Source organism: Gopherus flavomarginatus, chromosome 10 (assembly GCF_025201925.1).
Source record: "Gopherus flavomarginatus isolate rGopFla2 chromosome 10, rGopFla2.mat.asm, whole genome shotgun sequence".
Classification (NCBI taxonomy): Eukaryota; Metazoa; Chordata; order Testudines; family Testudinidae; genus Gopherus; species Gopherus flavomarginatus.
In genome coordinates, this window is record NC_066626.1 from 69,108,711 (window position 1) to 69,128,261 (window position 19,551).

At 45.2% G+C, this 19,551-nt stretch overlaps 2 protein-coding genes across 4 annotated transcripts in view; one reads left to right on the forward strand and one right to left on the reverse strand.

The window, feature by feature from the left end:
* Nucleotides 1-5,968, reverse strand: part of PARP9 (poly(ADP-ribose) polymerase family member 9) — a 32,603-nt gene extending 26,635 nt beyond the window's left edge. For 2 of the 3 annotated variants that reach the window (XM_050917034.1, XM_050917033.1), the window contains exon 1: nucleotides 5,885-5,944. The gene's annotated coding sequence lies outside the window, so the exon portion shown is untranslated. Of the gene's footprint in view, nucleotides 1-5,884 lie in introns of all 3 variants that reach the window. The other variant, XM_050917035.1, reaches the window with a different exon arrangement.
* Nucleotides 5,969-5,985: 17 nt separating this feature from the next.
* DTX3L (deltex E3 ubiquitin ligase 3L) lies at nucleotides 5,986-19,441 on the forward strand. The gene is made up of 5 exons (XM_050917044.1): nucleotides 5,986-6,207; nucleotides 8,201-8,436; nucleotides 9,747-11,294; nucleotides 13,247-13,464; nucleotides 18,898-19,441. Exons 1-5 carry the CDS (start codon nucleotides 6,021-6,023, stop codon nucleotides 18,965-18,967), a joined length of 2,259 nt encoding a protein of 752 aa, XP_050773001.1. The 5' UTR covers nucleotides 5,986-6,020; the 3' UTR covers nucleotides 18,968-19,441.
* Nucleotides 19,442-19,551: the final 110 nt, after the last annotated feature.

Below are 19,551 nucleotides of genomic sequence, written 5' to 3' on the forward strand. Positions count from 1 at the left end.
ATAGTAAGGGGCCTCCAAAGGCCATTTTCCAATATATTAGGAGTGCAGAGCACTTGTGTGAGATGGAGGGAAGCTTTCAGGGTGAGGTGGGGATGGGGCAGTAGGGAAAGAGAAGAGGGACACTCCTCAGTCCTTTCTCCCTAGCGACCACATAGCTGCATCAGGAGCTGTGCTGACCAGAAAACCCTGCTTGGGCCTGGCTTGAAATTTCTTCAACGATTTGAGCAGGGAAATCTCTGTGGGTTATTCCTTGGAAAAGGGCCAAAACAGTGGAGCCCAAATCCAAACGAAGGGGCTTCCACACAACTCTGGACCTGAGTGTGTGCGGAGAGGGGTATGAGGCAAATTTTACAGATCTCCCCCTGCCTGTATGTACAGGCCACTTTTGGCTGACAAATCTCCTCCCTTCTGCAGACACCTGGTTTATTTCCCTGACTGTCAAGCCAGGTTACACACTAAGACAGCACCACCAATTGGCTACAATTCTGCTTGTTTCTTTCAGTCTAAAGCAGTAATCCCTCCAATATCCTTATACCCTTAAATACCCTGACTCTGGCACTTTGCGCCCCACCCCCGAATACTTCTTTGATTCTCTTTTCTTCCTGGTCACTTACCAGCATCTTCATCATGTTCCCCATCTTCAAGCCCCTTCTCCTCCCCAACCCCACTGAGCCCTCTCCTCCCCTCCAGCTCCAGCACCCACCGATCTAACTGCCTTTCCCCAACAGACTTTTCCTAACTCCCCTGGAATCCTCCAGGCAGGTTGCCATGGTGCTCCCAGATGACTGTCTAACAGGATTCTCAGCCTGCAGGCCCAGCATCTTGTTTTGCACATTAACCCTTAATCCCTATGGGAGGTGGTAAATACTATCCTAGGAGGGAGGGAATATTACCCCTGTTCTGCAGCTAGGACAACACAGACTAGATAGATTCAAACCAAAATTTTCAAACTCAGGGGCCTCAGCAGGCTCCCAGATACCATGGAACTGGGCACAATATAAGAAGATGGATAGGTAAGGATTATAAATTGCCTGGTTAACCAGAGGGACTCGTGGGTGCCCAGTACCTCTGGTAATCAAGCCACTTGTGTTGGTACCTCACTTTAGGCACTCAGTTTTGAAAATGTTGACCTCAGTCATTTGTCTAAGAGTAAAGAGAGAGTCAGCAGCTGATTTTGACTCAAGAGTTTCTGCCTCTCAAACCTGTGCCCAGACTCAGGGGTGACATATGTTGGGGGGAGGGGAGGCAGGGTCACGCCTCCCCCATTTCTGCCAAGGTTTATATTTTTATTTATTTTTTTTGCAGGGAGTGGGTTCAAAATACACCCCCCCACACACATACTTTCAACAGTTATGCATTGTCTCTGCCCGGATCACTAAATACTTTGCTTCTGCATATGACATACATGTTATAGTAGACATCTGTAAGCAATCAAGGAACCAACTGACATAAATGCTATAGAACTCTTTGCATTCATGTCCAGGTGAGATTTTAGTACTTCTGCTACATGAAGAGTTCAGCAAGTCAAAGGCCATCATGTGCAGCTTTCAAAACTCCTTATCCTACAAAGCATATTCAGCAGGAAATCAGCACCACAGGACAGTAAGGTGTTAAATTAGCACACCCATTACGAATATCTTTGCCAGTTAAAAGTCTGAGGCTTGATCCTTATCTTCTTATCACGTCCTCGTTTCTCCTGACAATTTACAGAGTAACATAAAGCTGGGTTTAACCAGCTGCTGTCATCACAATGACATTGCCCATTTGGAGTCTTAGGACTCAGTGACCGTTGTAATGCAGTGAGTAAGACAGTATGTGTGGGGGAGGAGGAAGGACAGGTGATATGTTGCCCTCTACTAGCTAGGATGCTACCAGCAGTTTCACAAGTTCTCATTTAACTCAAGTGCTAGAGGGCACTGGTTTCGGAGCTGAAGTCTATCTTTAGCAATATCAATAATTTACGCCAACTGTTCATTTTCTGAAGACCAAATGTCTTCATCTAGATGAGCCACAATTTCGAGGGATTCTGATCCAAATCCAGATGTTACTCCACGCCCTAATTTCTTTCTTTAGAAAAAACCCCATTATTTATTTAAGAAGTTTTAACAAGTTTACTAAGTCTTGCCATGTAAACATCAGCAACAAAACAACCATTACAACAGTTAGCTTTTGTTTAAAGAGACATACAGCAATATATAAACATCAAATATTTCTATTTAACAGGATGTTACCATATTACACAGTGAGCATCATTGCAATACTTCTGTCATTCCTAATTATTTTATTAAATTGAATTAAATTTCTATATGCACATATTTAACAGACCAGGTATGTCTATCAAATGCTAATATTAAAACAAAATGGACAGGTGGGCTGAGTTTTTTTGCAAGTGAATGTACTTTGTCTGAGTACTGAATAAAAGGTGACCAAATATCTAAGTATCTATCTATCTATCTATCTATCCATCCTCTGTGTATTTTGTTGGGTACATAATTGGTGTGTTAATTTTTTCATAAAAACAATCTCCCATATTTTTGAACCATTCCTCAATGGTTGGGATATTTTATTTTTTTTCCAGTGAGGGGCTACTAATAGCCAAGCAGCTACTAGTAGATGAGAGATTAGTTCTTCATTTACTTTTGTGTGACCATTTCCACTAGGAAGCCCCAGGATTACCAAAGGATCATTTGGTAATAAGTATCCAATAATTTGTGATATTTGACTGTGAACTGCAGCCCAATACTCCCTAATGACGGGATATATCCACCATATATGCATAAAATCTCCTCTTTCACCACAATTTCTCCAACATTCATCCCTATTCAGTCTATACAGATGCTCCCTGACTTACACAAACCTGCACTTACGGGAAAAGTTCCGTAAGTTGCGGAAGCCTTTTTTTTTTTTTTTTTTTTTTTTTTTGGCATAGTTGTCAGTTATACATCTCCGACTTACGCAAAATTTGACTTACACAAGGCATTCCGGAATGGAATGCTTGCGTGAGTTGGGGAGCATCTGTATGCGTATTTTTAACCTGACTGGTGTGATGTAATATTGTAACACTGAGGATGCTAGTTCTCTTTTCCAGATCAAACCCGATTCCTCCGGGGTAACTTGTCTATCCAGAGCCTTTTCTCAGAGTGCTTCATATGGACAATTTTCTGTTAGGAAAGCTGTCTGCAAAGATTGATATAATTAGTTATTTTTTTTGTTTCCTAATTGACCAGATGTCATCACTTCAATTAAAGTTAGCTTTTTGTATAAAACACATTTTCTAGAAAGATGAGAAACATAGTACCTGACTTGAAAGTATTGGTACCAGGGAAAAGCAGACCAATTAAAATTAGTTTTGATCTCTAAATAAAGTTAGAAAAGTTTCTTTACTGAATAGTTTATTCCTTATCATCTGTGCAAAAGGCTCCACAGCCAGTGCAAAAAGTAAAGGAGACAATGGACATCCCTGACTAATCCCTTAGCATAATTCAAAAAGGGAGATTTAACCCCATTAACCGGCACCACTGCTTTTGGGCTGGTGTAAAGAGCAGTTATGCATTTAAGGAATTGGTTGCCAAAGTCCATATGTGCATACCTCAAGGCTTTTTCAATGGGATTTGTCATCAACATATTCAATTTCCTGCTAATATTAGTTAATTGTTGATATGTTTTTTTTCTGAACCTGTATTTTTATGAATATCTTGTAACCATTTTAGCTTCTGTTCTAGTTCTGTTTTTTCTTGAGCTCTTTCTTTCTTCAGTTGAGAGACTCTGCTAATCAATCAACCCCTAAATACTGCTTTAACTGCCTCCAGGAGTCCGTATCATTTAATTGGAAATGTAGAACAATCCCATCTTTGCCCTTTTGGAAATGCAAAGCATGCAGGGGGGTGACATGGACAGAACTAATATAGAGTCAAAATTCTGCTAAATGGAGACTTCTGGAATTTGGTCTCCAAAGCTGCATTAAGGCTATGTTATTCTGTCCCCCTACTGGTCTCCTCCAGGCCCTAATTTCTGTACTAGACAAAATCAAAACCCCAACTCCAAATGCTTCTAAATCTTGGGAAACATTATTTCTAAAGGCAAAACAAAATGCTGTAGCTCATTAACAACAAAAGCACAATCAGCTACCATCACTGATGTAAGGCACAATGCCAAATCTCCTCTCATTTAAATCAGTTGTGAATCACTGGAGTTGTGTATTAGTGGAGTGACTCCTGATTTTCACAGGTGTAAGAAGAGAATCAGCTCCTCAGATCATGGAGATCATCAAAGAATGCCTCAGGGTCAGGTTCATAGAAGCCCTTGAGGTCATATTAAATACAGGCAGTGTTGCTGATGTGCTGGCACACCAGGAGCAGTTATACAACTGTACATAGTAGCATAGGAGCATTTGCACAGTGAGATACATGCAGTCATATTTACCCAAAGGATTTCAAGGATGTTCAGAAAAATGCATCTACAGACATCCAAGGTCCTGATCCCACAATGAGTTCTTCATGAGCACAACAATGCACCACTGACTTCACTGGGGATCCACACAAGTGCATAAGTCTGCCCCCACAAAGTTCACTGCAGAATCTGGGCCCAAAACTAGGGTTGTCCACCCTCCAGGATTGGCCTGGAGACTCCAAGAATCATAGAATACCAGGCTACGTCTAGTCGTATCGGCGGGTTAAAATCGATTGCTCGGGGATCGATATATCACGTCTCATCTAGACACGATATATCGATCCCTAAGCGCGCTTATATCAATTCTGGAACTCCACCAACCCCAATGGAGTTGTGGAATCGACAGGGGGAGCCACGGACATTGATCCCGTACGGGGAGGACGGGTGAGTAATCCGATTTTAGATATTCAACTTCAGCTACGTTATTCATGTAGCTGAAGTTGCATATCTAAGATCGATTTCCCCCCATAGTGTAGACCAGCCCCCAGGGTTGGAAGACCCTGGAGGAGGTCATCTAGTCCAACCCCCTGCTCAAAGCAAGGCTAATCCCCAGACAGATGTTTGTCCCAGCTCCCTAAATGGCCCCCTCAAGGACTGAACTCACAACCCTGGGTTTAAGCAGGCCAATGCTCAAACCACTTAGCTATCTCTCCTGCATAATTAAAGATTATGTCATGTGATGAGACCTCCAGGAATACATTCAACCAAAATTGGCAAGTCTAGCCCAAACATGTAAAATATACCAACAGAAAAATATTGAGAACGTCATACTTTACAAGCTCAGATGCATTGGTGAGATATTAATTTATCTTAAAATAGCAAAACAATTCAATGCAAAATAATACTTGAATGCAATGTTATGGGTGAGAATTTAAACAGATACAGTTCAGGAAAGTGTCATGTGGTTTCCAGGTCAACCATAATTCAGCCTCAGGGCAAGCACTTCACAACTAAGCCAGACAACACGAAAATCATGCGACCTGTGCCCGCCGCAAGGGAGCACCACCTACGGGCTTGTAAGAACCCCACCCGGGGCACCATTCTCTCTCAGTGTAATGGAGTCACTCGGATTTACATGGCGCGTTCTCGAGATCAAAATCTGGCGCCGCCAACCCAGACTTATGTGCTATTCAGCGCCTGGGGCCAAACTCTGCTCCCTCCCTTGTAGTCAGGACTACACCGGATTTGGCCCTCCCTGCACCCCCAAGGCTTTGCTAGCAGGGGTTAGTTCGCTGCCCGGAAGGAAGCACCGTCCGGGCGCTAACAATGCACCCGAGCCGAGCCGAGCCCAGCCCAGCGCACCTGGGGCCATACCCCGCCCCGGGGCGAACTCCGCTGCCCCACGCCTCAGCAGCGGCCAGAGGGGCCCCAGCGCGCCCGGCCCGCCCCAGCCCGACTCCGCCGCATGTTCCGCTTGGCGGGGTGGCCCCGGTACCTGGCAGGCGGGCGGGAGCGGCGCAGGCTGCGGGGCTGAGCGCGGACCGGCGGGACGCAGGGCGGGGAGTTTCAGTTGTTTGCAGCCGACGCCCCGGACGCTGGGAATCGAAAGCGAAAGTTAGGCCGCGCGCGCTATGGCCGCCCTCCCAGCCCCGCTCCTCGTGCGGGTCTCTGCCGCGCCCCGGACCGGGCCCGGCGACAAGCTGCAGCTCAAGCTGGAGAGCTACTTCCAGTCCTACAGGCGCTCCGGGGGAGGCGAGTGCGAGGTGGAGCCGGGCCCCGAGCCGGGCACCTACCTGGTGCGCTTCTGCTCGGAGAAAGGTGAGGGGGTGGGGGGCCCGGCCCGGGTGCTGGCTGGCAGGCGCCTCGCTGAGGGGAGGGCATGGCCCCCTCCACTCTAGCTTCTCGAGGGGGTGCCAGCCGTGTGACCGGGGGGGGTGCCAGCCGTGTGACCGGGGGGGGTGCCAGCCGTGTGACCGGGGGGCGGGGGGGCACCGCCGTATAGCTCAACAGGATGGCAGTGCATGCCAGCCCCAGAGGGGGCCGTAGGGTGTGTGCCAGCCATGCCCTGGGGGTGAGTGGGCTCGCAGGATGTGCCAGCCGTACCCTGTGTGTGTGTGTATGACAGCTGTGCCCCAGGAGTGTGGGGGGTGCGGCCCGGGAGTGCTAGCCATGCCCTGGAGGTGGGGGAACACAGGGTGTGCCATCCGTGCCCCCAGAGATGTAAGGTGCCAGCCATGTCACTCAGCTGCATGGTAGCAGCACAGCAGTTGTGCCCCAGGGATATAGTGTGCCCGCTGCACAATGTGATGGCATGCCAGCAGCATGTCACAGGTCAGCATGTCAACTGTGTCACTCAGCATGGCAGCAGCGTGTGCCACTCAAAGCATTTTGCCAGCTGCTACTCAGCAGGGGCGATGGATGGCATTATCAGCTATGATGTTCGGCAGGGTGGTGATGTGCCAGCAGTAGCCACCTGTGGATGAGAAGGTGGTATACCTGCTATGCCCCTATGCAGCACCCCAGCTGTGAACCTCTCTGTGTCGGTATGCGAGCTGTGCCACATGCCAGCTGTGATACTCTGTGTAGAGCAAACTTTGGGTGATCCTATGTCACCCACATCTTGGTCCTTAGTGTAGGGGCATGGTCAGGGAGACGGGAACATGGATGGGAACCTTGGTGGCCACTGACAACCAGCATAGATCTCTTTGAGATGCACCAATGAAAAGTGCTATATAACAGGTGGTGAGCCCTAATTTTTGCTGTGGACTGGGCCAGCATGTAATGTCCCCTGGGACAGTACGCACTGGGACAGTACAAAAGAGGTTTGAACACATCTCGTTTCAAACCTTAAAATTCACAGTATATATGTTGTGTGAATTCCTTGGGGGTTGTTTTACTCTTCCCTTCCCCCTTGTGTAATCATGAATAGGTGTACAAAATAGGTGTAAAACCATACCAGATCAGAATGTTAGCCTTTTACACTCATTTTGCACATGTGAAAATGACTACACAAGGGGCAAAGCAATGGAGAATCTGCAGGGCTGGTGCAACCATTTAGGCAACCTAGGCGGTCGCCTAGGGTGCTAGGATATGGGGGGCGCCATTTTCTTCGGCAGCGACTGCGGCGGCTGGATCTTCGGCCACCCCGGTCGGCACCAGCATTTAGGCAGAGGGAGCTGGGGCAGGGGAGCGCGGGGAGGGCTGCCTGCAGCAAGTAAGGGGGGAGGGGCGGCATGCAGAGGAACTCCTTGCCCCAGCTCACCCCTGCCCCACCTCCTCCCCAAGCATGCCATGGCCACTTCTCTTCTCCCACCTCCCAGCCTAGTGGTGCCTAAGTTGATTGGCGTCGCAAACCTGGGAGGCGGGAGAAGTGAAGCAGCCACAGCGTGCTCGGGAAGGAGGCAGGGCAGGGATGAGCTGCTTCACTTCTCCTGCCTCCCAGGCTTGCGGCGCCAATCAGCTTAGGCGCCACAAGCCTGGGAGGCGGGAGAATTGAAGCAGCGACGGCATGCTCTGAGTGCTCGTGCGTGAAGCAGAGATGAGCTGGAGCGGGAGGGTACCTCAGGGTGGGGGGGTGGGGAGCCGCCGCAAAGGGAGTGCCTCAGGGCGGAGGAGGGGAGTTGCCGCAGAGGGGGGGGAGCGCCTCAGGGCGGGGGCACGGGGGGGGGGAGGGTGCAAGGTGGAAGTTTCGCTTAGGGCACAAAACATCCTTGCAGTGGCCCTGAGAATCTGACTGTTTAGTGTTCATTGATACACCAGAATAAACAGAAGTTCCCTCTTCCTTTCCCAATTTATTCCCACCTCACTATAGATAAGAACAGTGTGAAATCACATGAAGACCATGCCCTAGAAATTGATGGCAAAAGTCTGAAAATATTTATCCAGGCAGATTCAGAAGTAGAGGATCCTGGAGAAAGCCAGCCTACAACACAATCCTCAGGCCGATCTAGCACTTCAGGCTTTTCACAACTTCAGAAGAAATCTGATAAGAAGCAACTTGGTGAAAAATATGATGCCAGTTCATCTTCTAGAGCATTTACTGAAAAGGTATATTTAATATGAAATAGAAAAAATAATTCACCAGGCTCTAAAGGTCTCGTGACTTACACCTGTACACCTCTGCTTCCATATACCAATTGGACAGAAAGAGCTCTCATTTCACCTTCTAACCAGAATAGAAGAGTTGGAAATTGTTAATATGCATTAGATTTATAAACTTCCTGGTCAGCAAGCACTGCGGCCATGGCTACACTGGCGCTTTACCACGCTGCAACTTTCACGCTCAGGAGTGTGAAAAAAAAACCTGAGTGCTGCAAGATACAGCGCTGTAAAGCCTCAGTGTAAACAGTGCCGCTCCCAGCGCTGCAAGTTACACCCGTAGAGGATGTGGAGTACGTGCAGCGCTGGGAGAGCTCTCTCCCAGCGCTGGCACTGCGACCACACTCAAAACTTCAAAGCGCTGCCGTGCAAGTGGAGCCATACCCTGAGACATGTCCATACCCCTAATTAACATATTGACACAGAGTATGGCATGGTGACTTGTAATGCAGTGGTAGGGATTTGCAGTCATAATTCTGTTTGTGGCATGTGCGTGTCCTTTGAAATCTGGGGACATTTATATTTTTCAGAACCAGTTTGTACGCGTGGGTTGCTACTGAGGCACATATAGGAACCCTTTCAAAGGAACTAATAAGTACAATCAGATATTCTATTCCATATATGTTCTTATACTGCTCTTGTCGTCATAGAATCTGAGCATGTTCCAGTACTACAGTAAGTGTCAGGCACATCTATGACAAGTGGTTCATTCTCTCATCCCCTCCAGAGGATAATTGTACATCTAATGTAGTGCTTTGTTTTGGTGGGGTTTTGGTTTTGGGTTGTTTGTTTGTTTTTGAATAATATACATACTGCTCTGTGCTTTTGATAGGGAAGGCAGGTCAAAGAAGTGTGCCTTGCACTTGAAGTCATGAGGTTTGTGATGGTCCTTAGTTCCTGTGGCATAATGAATAATACTAGCAAAGTACTGGGTCTCAATTTAAGAGAAAACTGTGGATGGCCTCTGCATTCCCCGACTGCAGCTCACATTAAAAGATGGGAGTTTTTTCACAGATTTCATTGGGAGCAGGATTGGTTCTCATGCATGTGTACATAGGGATACTAATGGCAGTATATCAGTATACATGAGTTCAAAGAAGACTATATGCAAGAGTGTTTGTTTTTATACAGTAAAAACAAAATAATCTTGGCAAGCTGAGAACTAGTGTAGACAGATTTTTTTTCTAAAATATTTGAAAGAACAAGCTGAGAATTTTAGGAAAGCTGCTAATGATCTCTGCTTGTTCTTTCATTTTCAGATTTTTCTCCATGTGTCTGCAACCTTGAATACCGACCTATTCACTAAACAGCAAAGACAACAAGTGAGCACTCTGTGCCCAAACTTAAAAATAGAAAAAAATTCTAGTGAGCGCGGCATCGAGAAAGTGACAGGAGACTATGCAGATATTGAAAAAGTGTATCACTATTTTGATGAGCTCCGTATAAAAAATGACCAACACACTGATTTTTCACACTCTGAAAGAAAGAATGATTTGGAAGATGTGAATGAGAATGGTTTGGATGAAGTGAACAATATTGAAGTTCCATCAGCTCTCTATGAATACTTTAACCATGTCTATGAAGAACAAATTAAAGAATTACAGCAACGTTTCAACGTAAAGATAAAAAGCAAAGAGCATGAGAAGGGACTCACTTCAGTAAGCTTCATATCTGTTGGGAGTTCTGGATTAGTAAAGAGAGCTCAGCAGTCTTTCATCACTGATTTTCAGAAAGGAATAGCAGATTTAAAACAAGAAAAAGTTTCTTTGACAAACATTTCCCAGTTAAATGAAACACTACTGAAATTAAGTACCAGGTTTAGGAGTCTTCTTGCCAAAAGTGAAGGAAATACAGTAATACTGCGTGGTCCAGCAAATGAGATTTTGGCTGCAAAAAAATTTCTTGAAGAAAAAGACATGAACAGCCCACTTGAAAAACCTATGAAAATAACATCTGAAGCTTACACATATAAGAATGGAATTGAAGTTGATTCTGTTGGGTTTAAACTCTTGGAAACAATATTAAGTAAAGAAATTGAAGTGATAAATCAAACATTTGATACCATAGTGGAAAACAAGTTCTCTCCTCGGAGCCAGAAAGCATGCATCATATTTAAACCTAAGAACAAAGATTCAGATATGTCTGCACATGCTTATGAAAGCTTCATTAATGCATTTCAGAAGGCCTCAGCAATGATAACTGAAAAAGACCTCTGCTTGAAACTTTCAGGTGATCAGAAAAAACGGCTGAATAAATACTTTAATAAACTACAAGTGGAAAACCCAGGTATAATACTTAAGAACAAGGAGGAGAAACTCAGTTTAAAAGGTTTACCAGATCTTCTGCATGCTGCGGAAAAGCACATCAGGAGCTTTCTTTACATTGAAGGCCCTATAAAGATTAAAGAAGGGATCTCTCTCACGTATGGTACCAGCTGTAGAGGTGCTACAGGAACTTCCGTGGATGCAGTTGATGATGGGAAAATGAATAGGGTTCCTCCCAAAGAACAACCTAGACCAAAGGTAGCAGGAACAGAGGAAGCCAAAGATGAGTGTGCCATTTGCATGGATAAAATCCATCAAAAAGAAGTACTGCAAAAGTGCAAACATGAATTTTGCAAAGCATGCATCCAACAGGCAATGAAATATAAGCCTGCCTGTCCTGTCTGTAATACAGTCTATGGACTCATACAAGGAAATCAACCAGAGGGAACAATGTCTGTCTCAAAGTTTTTTTCTCCAATCCCTGGCTATCCTCAGTGTGGGACTATTAAGATTGACTATTTTATGCAAGGTGGGATTCAAACTGTAAGTATATTAGACAGTGTGTGAAAGCTGTTCGGTTAACAAAACTGAACTCAAATATAGAATCCAATATTTTTCCATTTTTATATCCTAAAGAGAATTTTTTAATCCAGCAGATATTTATTCCAATATATTTTGTTAGGCTCTGGTACTCTGATTATACATTACAAATCTCAGTTTTCCTAATAGGTTCTCATATCGCATCACAATATATTATATTTCTTTACAGAGTGCCATTAATATGCAGCACTAACACGCAATGCTGGGTCAGAGCTACAAGGGAAACACAAAAATATCAAATATTAATCAATACAAATGAAAGATAAAACCAAATGGCAGCCCTCACTGTTATACACAATGAGCCTGATTCTCCTGTCATGTAGATGTAAATCTGGAGTTACTCCATTAAAATCAGTGGAGTGATGCTGGTGTAAAACTGCTGTGAGAGGAAAATCAGGCCCAGCATTTGGCTACAGAAGTGTGTAGTGCACCGGGAGGAGGAAATTATTTTAAGGGCTTTGGATTATGTTATGTGTTTATACAGCACCTAGCACAATAAGACCCTGATCAAGACGCTTAGGTACTACTGCAGACCAAACAACACTTGCAGTGACCTCGGTGAGGAAAGCAAAGGGAGAGGAGGGAGAGAGAATTCCAGAGAGCTAGGAAAGCAAGAACGTGATATTTAGGAACAACAATGAATGAATGAATTGTGACAAGGAAATGTGAGAAACTGAATGAAGGGGATGGGCAGGGAGGAAAGGAGAGATGAGATGCTCTAACAAAGAACAGTTCTGGTGAGGCTATTGAAAATGAGGGTGAATTTCAGTGACACCTCAGATACATGGGAAACCAGTGAAGAGGTGAGAGAGGATGTGTAAATAGAAAGGCAAAGTCAAAATTAGGCATGCAGTGTGATTTTGAACAGACTGAAGGAGTTGGAGAATGGATTTGGGGAGATGGGAATATATAGCATTGCAGAAAATGAGGCGGCAGATTCACTTTCACACATTTTTCATATATCCTCGGTATACATAAGGCCCTTTATTTTGAGTATTTACTGATTTTCTCTGAAAAAATCTGGGGTTTTGAAAAAGTCAGTTTTCAGGCTTTACCAATTTTTCACCCAAACTTTGGGTTTTTTGGGACCCAGGAATTGTTCAAAGATGGGCAGGGAGCTGAGTCCCATCACCTGAGACTACCCAACTACAGCAATAGGCTTACAGGGTGCTGAATGCTGCACCCTATGAGTACTGGCCCCTCTATCGGACTAGGGTGAGCAGATGTCCTGATTTTACAGTGACAGTCCCGATATTTGGGGCTTTTTTTAATATGGGCTCTTATTACCGCCTACCCCGTGTCTCAATTTTTCACACTTGCTATCTGGTCACCCTATATCAGACAGACACCCTCCTGACCCCAGTCCTTCAGCATGGTCCCTTCCACTTTCTCTAAAGGGTCGGGAGGGAGCTCTGTCTGGCAGGGGAGCCAGTACTCACAGGGCACAGCCTTCTGCTCCCCTCCTGGCCATGGCTCTTCAGCATGGCTCCCTCTGGTCAGTGGGAGAGCAGACCTGGGAAGGGACCTGCGGTCCTGGCAGCTGAAGCCACCCGACCACTGCAGTGACAGGCCCACAGGGTGTAGAAAGCTTCCTCTACTGCTATATCACGAGGTCCCCTGCTGCACCCTGTAAGTACTGAGAACTGCTCCCCACTTGCTCGCTACATCCTAGTACTGGGTATCCTTCCACCCCTGTGAGTACCAAGCATCACTCTCCTACCTACTGCCCTTTGCTTTTGATTTTGACTGATTTCCTCTCCTGCTGCCCTTCTCCCCATTTTTTTTTAATTGTAATAAACACTGGTACATTCTCAAGAACTTTTTTTTTTTTAAAGAGACAAAAATTAAGGGCCTTGGGTATACAAACCATTTTCGTTGTATTCTTTACAAAACAGAAAAACCATCCAAACCCAGGCAAACGATACTCTGGAACAAGTCGAACAGCATACTTACCTGACAACAAGGAAGGAAGAGAGATTTCGCAGCTGCTTAAAAGGGCCTTTGACCAAAGATTGATTTTCACAGTGGGGCAATCACGTACTTCTGGTGCAAATGATGTTATCACCTGGAATGATATTCACCATAAAACAAGCATGTATGGGGGACCTGAAATGTGAGTATTTTTAAGTGGTTTTAGTGCTTGCCAAAGATGCTAGATTGACGGGACTGAGCCTTCTCTGTACTAAAGCATTTTGGCATTGCTAGCACCATTGCAAGTTACTGGCATTTGCGTAAAACATCTTGGGTCACAGTCTCCACTGCCTTGTGTTGTCATTTATGCCTGTGCAAAGTGGGTTGCTATAAGAATCCTGATTTGATACATTTTACACTCAGTTTGCACGGGTGTAAATAACTACACAAGGTGCAAGGCAGTGGAGAAACAGGCCCCTTGTATTCACGCAAAAACTTCTTTCAGTAATGCACAGGCATTAACAACACCATTGCAGTTGCACCTACTGTAGGCAAGGCTAAGCACCATTACATACTCCACTTAGTCACTCTTGTTGCAGAGCCGGTGTGGTCAGGGAATGCAAGCACTGTAGATACAGCAATGCAGTTATTCCTCCAAATACAATTCTACATTGAACCCTTTGTGACACTCACAGTTAATGGCACTGGCTCTGTCACCTGTCAAGCCTAGCTCTATATATGGCAGAAGGCACCCAAGTAGCTATTCAGCTGATCTCTGCTCCCTGTAAAGAACCCTCCTTTCTTCAGAACAAAGCAGGTCTGAGAGTATATGTGGTGGTACTCCCCCATTTCAGCTTTACCTATCCCCCAAGAACCAACACCCCAACTCCCACTTCAGCACATGTCCCAGATACAGAATGAAAAATACCATATTAACTTTCTGTACAAACATGCACATTTTGTACAAAATTCATTTTTAAATTATTTATTTGTCCTATGAGGCCCCACCAAGGGCATAAATAAATATCTACATACATACCAAAACAGAATATTCAGTCAAAAAGAGTCAAATTATCAAATAATTGAATATGTAAATGAACCCAATCTTCTCACCTCCTAGATCAGTGGTTTTCAAACTGCAGGTTGCGACCCAGTACTGGGTCGCAGAGTGTAAGTCACTGGGTCACAGCGGCTCTGGTCAGCACCGCTGACTGGCCCATTAAAAGTCCCATCAGAAGTGCTGCCTGGCTAAGGCAGGCTAGTCCCTATGTGTTTTGACATCGCACTGCACCCTGGAGGCAGCCAGCAGCAGGTCTGGCTCCTTGGCAGGGAGGCCATGAGGCTCCACGCACTGCCCCTGCCCCGAGCACTGGCTCTGCACTCCCATTGGCCAGGAGCTGAGGGGGCCGCATGTCTCCGCCTAGGAGCCAGACCTGCTGCTGGCCGCTTCCGGGGCACAGCATGGCCCACAGTGCCAGGACAGGCAGGAAGCTGCGTCGCTGACCGGCAGCTGCCGGAGGTAAGCCCACACCCTAACCCTGCACCCCATCCTCTGCCCCAGCCCTGAGCCCCCCTAAATCCAGAGCTCCTTCCTGCACCCCAAACCCTTCATCCCCAGCCCCACCCCAGAGCTTGCACCCCCAGCCCAGAGCCCTGACCCCCTCCTGCACCTCAATCCCCTGCCTCAGCCTAGAGCCCCTTCCCACATCCTGAACCCCTCATTCCCAGCCCCACCACACAGCCTTCACCCCTGTACCCCAACTCTCTGCCCCAACCCTGAGTCCCTCCCACAACTCAAACCCCTCATCCCCAGCTCCATTGGGTTGCGGGCATCATCAATTTTCTTCAACTGGGTCGCCAGAAAAAAAGTTTGAAAACCCCTGTCCTAGATGATCATTGCAACATTGTGTGGATCTCCAGGCCCAGAGTCAGTCTAGCAGCACCTTGAGAGATCCTCTCCACCACTGTATCTGCCGGGGTGAGGGAGTAACAGAGTATAGGCCCTTCCTCTCATAGTGCATGTGTGGGTCTTTGGACAGGCCAGAACTATTAGAAGCATCCATTGGTGCAAACCCAAAATGTGAACAGGTGGCCATATACACTGTAGACCACAGACATTAATGCACCTGCTCTATGAAGCTATGCTCGGAACTGGGGGGTAGGTGCAACAATCCCTGTATCCTGCACTACTTGCAGGGAGTGCTGCTTGTGGATGCAGAGCACTGTGTGCACTCAAAACAGGAAGGCTGGGGTAGATGCTGTGCTCAGTTGCAGCTTGTATGAGAGAAGTCACTCTGTTGCAAGTTGCAGCAGTTCACTTCTCCCGTGTGGACAGAGCATTGAAGACTGTTTCTATCCATAGACAATGGTACAACATAGATGGGATGTGCAAACTTCTCCTCACCCGCCTTCAAATGTATCCCACCTCTGATGAAAAGGTAGTATTTCCTGAGGGTCGTCAGTCTTCGTGTCCTTGGCCTCTTTTCTGAGGTTGCCAACAATAGTTTCAGTTGTCACTAACAGTTTTGGTTGTAGGAGTGCTTGTCTACTATGGGTAGACCGACACTGCCAATGCATTTTAGATGGTAATGATTCATGATCCCTATGGACCTGACCTGAGCCATAGTGATACCAGTGACATATCAATGAAAAGCTCTTTTATCGTTTTATGAGTCCTTTAAACCATCCAGTCTTCAAGTTTTTAGTTTTATTCTGAAATATAAAACAGCAGCCCATGGAAGGAATTTTTTTCAGAGTGAGAGATCCTTCACTACAAAATGTGCATATCAGGCATTTTTTTTTAAATTACAGCTTCAGAGTTTTGTGCGTTGTTTAACAAGAAACCAAGTTACTGGAGCTCAGAAATTGTATGTACTATATACTGGGTTTAGTGCAAGTATTTGTGTAACCCATAGTATTACAATGCTTAGCATTATATTAATAAACTTCTCTATAGTATCAGGAGAAAATGGTAAACTATATTACTGTATAACTATCAAGGAGAAAAGATGTTCTTGTGATAAGGGATAAGACTAAAAGAAAGATGTGGGGCCAAACCTGGCTTCCAGTTTGGCCCTTTTGCACCAATTTGCTGTCACAGGCCATAAAGCAGCCCTACTGGCGCAAAGGAAGATTCCCCCTGCTTTGAGGAATCCCTAGATGCTGTAGAAGCCGGGTAATTGGCTGTACGCCACTGCCCTTTGCAACCCCAGTCATATAAGGGCCATGTCAGTCTGAGAGCAGTGCCAGACAAACTCACTAAAAATGAATGAAAGTAATAGTATATCCCTGGCACAGGAAATCAGTACAACAGAAATACTGCAATAATTGAAATGCTTTGATATGGACACAGTGATATTGTCCTTAGGGAAACAACAGATAGTCAAGAAGGGTATACATAGCGGACAGTAACTGAAGTACATGCTCCTTTATATGAGAGTATAGACCCTACAGGGGAATGGACACTAAAGTGTTAAAAAGGAAGCCGTCATGTCCCCAGCTTCAGCCAATGGGAAGGCGAACAACAGCAAGAGTAAAATGCTGCAATCCAGAGAAACAGCCACTGTGAAGGAGCTCCACAGGATCAGACCAGAGCAAGCTGCCCAGAGAAACCATTTTGCTGCCTGAACAGAGCAGATAAGATTACCAGGCAGGAGGTACCTGCAAGACCCTGAGTTAAGAAGCAACTCAGAGAAGCAGCAGGAGATTTAAACAAAACAAGTTTCTGACTGGTTTCAGAGTAGCAGCCATGTTAGTCTGTATCCACAAAAAGAACAGGAGTACTTGTGGCACCTTAGAGACTAACACATTTATTTCAGCATGAGCTTTCGTGGGCTACAGCTCACTTCTTCGGATTCATAGAATGGAACATACAGACAGGAGATATTTATGCATAAATTTATACATAATTTATACATAAATATCTCCTGTCTGTGTGTGCCTTTCTATGCATCCGAAGAAGTGAGCTGTAGCCCATGAAAGCTCATGCTGAAATAATTTGCTAGTCTCTAAGGTGCCACAAGTACTCCTGTGCTTTTTTTGAAGTTTCTGACTGTATCACTCAGGGTCCCTGGGCTGGGGCCCATAGGAGAGGGTAGGTCTGGGTCCCCTACCCTACACTGATGGGTGAAGACTGCCAAGACCTTTGACCAGAAGTAGAAACAATAACAGGAATATTGGACTTTCACTTTGTGTTCTTGCTCTAACTTACTTTACTTTTGCCCTGTTGAAGAAGGAAGGGAAGAAACTTGTAAAGGGGGTTAGAAGAGGCCTTGAGAGGAAGGCCAAACTCCTGGGATGATTGAGCGAAAGCCCACTAAGGTGACCAGTAGAACTTTGGGTGGGGCCAGACTCCTTTTAGTCCTGGAAGGGCAGAGACACAAGTAACCCAGCCAGAGGTCAGGAGTTATAGATGAAGACTGACGTATATAGGTTCAATTCCCTGAACCAACTCAGGGAAATTGAGGCAGGGACAACTGCAGTTCCGTGTATTACAGGGCTGAGGTCACTGAACGCCTCCTGCTTTCCCATAGCTTCTAGCACCTGAGTTCCTTCTCCCCTCCCCAGAAAACATTCAGCTTCCCAGTAAAGGTTTCAAAAAGTTTAATATGAATGGTTAAATATACACACATCAAGTTATGGTTCTGTTTTAAATCATTTGAAAAAAAGGTCAAAGGAATGATGTAACTGTACTGTTAGTATACAACATGCTGTCAAATATTGGTAGTTTTGTAGTAAGGTATGTACTTATATGTCAAGATCCTGTAATTGAAATGTTTTATTGTAAACCATCTGAAATATTCATAAGGCAGATGGGGCATGTCCCCACCAGTTAGCGTAAGAGCCCCACTCAGGACCGGCTTCAGCCTTTTTGCCACCCCAAGCGGCGAAGCGGGGAAAGAAAAAGAAGAAGAAGATGATAAAGCCGGTCGGTGGCTCAGCGGCAGCTCAATTGCACCACTTCATTCTTCTGCAGCAATTCGGCGGTGGGTCCTTCACTCCCTCTCTTCGTCTTCAGAGGCACTTCGGCAGCTCAAAGAGGAAGAGAGGTACTAAGGGACTCGCCACCGAATTGCCGCCGAAGACCCAAACATGCCATCCCTTTACATTGGCCACCCCAAGCAGCTGCTTCCTTTGCTGGTGCCTGGTGCTTGGCCCTACTGCATCACTTAGAGCACCTCTAAGGATGCTCTAATTTGTACCAGGATTCACAGTGGTTCCTGGATGACCTGAGAGCAAAAGAGAGGAAAGACACCACTTTTGCAGCCTCATCTCATGCCACCCGCTGGTCTGCCTGAGTACTGTGCCTATTTTGAGACAAATAGGGCTTTATTTTCAGAGTTGCTAAGCACCCACAGTTCCCATAGACTACAAATGGAATTGTAAGTACACAGCAGGTCTGAAAATCTAGCTCAAGGTGTCAGATTGGCACCCAAAATGAATGGCTGCTTTTGAAAATTTTAGCTTTAACCATTCTGTGCCTCACTTTTCTCATCTGTAAACTAGGGCCTGTTTGTTTCACAAGACTAATGTTTGTAAAAGTGCTTTAAGAGATTTTAATGGAAGGAGCTGTAGAATTGGGAAATATTGTTTCATTATGTAAGTGTTCCAAACAAGTCTTCTCTCTTTCCCTTAGGTTTGGTTATCCTGATCCTAATTATCTGAAACGTGTTCGAGAAGAACTGAAAACAAAAGGAATTGAATAAAGACATGTCAGCCAACTGCTTTTAAGCTGAATTCACTATAAGATATAGTGTTTACTTAAGTTTATCAGTTGATTACAGATGCGTAAAGTTTAGAGGACTTCTTCCAGGAAAAGCACAATATTGCTGTATTGTCCAAAACTCCCAATGAATCCAGAGGCCTGGCACCTCTGAAAATCAGGACATGGTTCTAAGTCTTTGATTGCATATACAACAAGCCTATAGGCATTGCATTTTCAGTTGCTTTTAACTTTTTATTTTATTTCGCTGGTAATCATAATGTAGCTTCCAGTATGTGGACGAAGTACTCTCTGCTGATATGATTTGATTATTGTAGACATTTTACTTTACTGATGATATTTTACATTAACAAAATAATTGTTTTTTAAATTTACAGTTATAAAACATGTCTCTGATTTAGTACACGATGATTATTAGCTAAGTAGTTTTCACAAAGTAAAAATGTGGTCTCTTTCAGTTGTCTCGTGTTGTCTCAAATTCCATGCAGTCTTCTACTGCACATACAGATAATATGTTTAAAAAAAAAAAGATATTTTACCATTTTTACAGTGGCATAGGTGTGCATT

Coding starts and splice junctions, on each gene's coding strand:
- DTX3L (XM_050917044.1), top strand. CDS start 6,021: ATGGCCGCCCTCCCAGCCCCGCTCCTCGTGCGGGTCTCTGCCGCGCCC. Junction 8,437..9,746: donor CTAGAGCATTTACTGAAAAG/GTATATTTAATA, acceptor TTTCATTTTCAG/ATTTTTCTCCATGTGTCTGC. Junction 13,465..18,897: donor ATGTATGGGGGACCTGAAAT/GTGAGTATTTTT, acceptor TCTTTCCCTTAG/GTTTGGTTATCCTGATCCTA.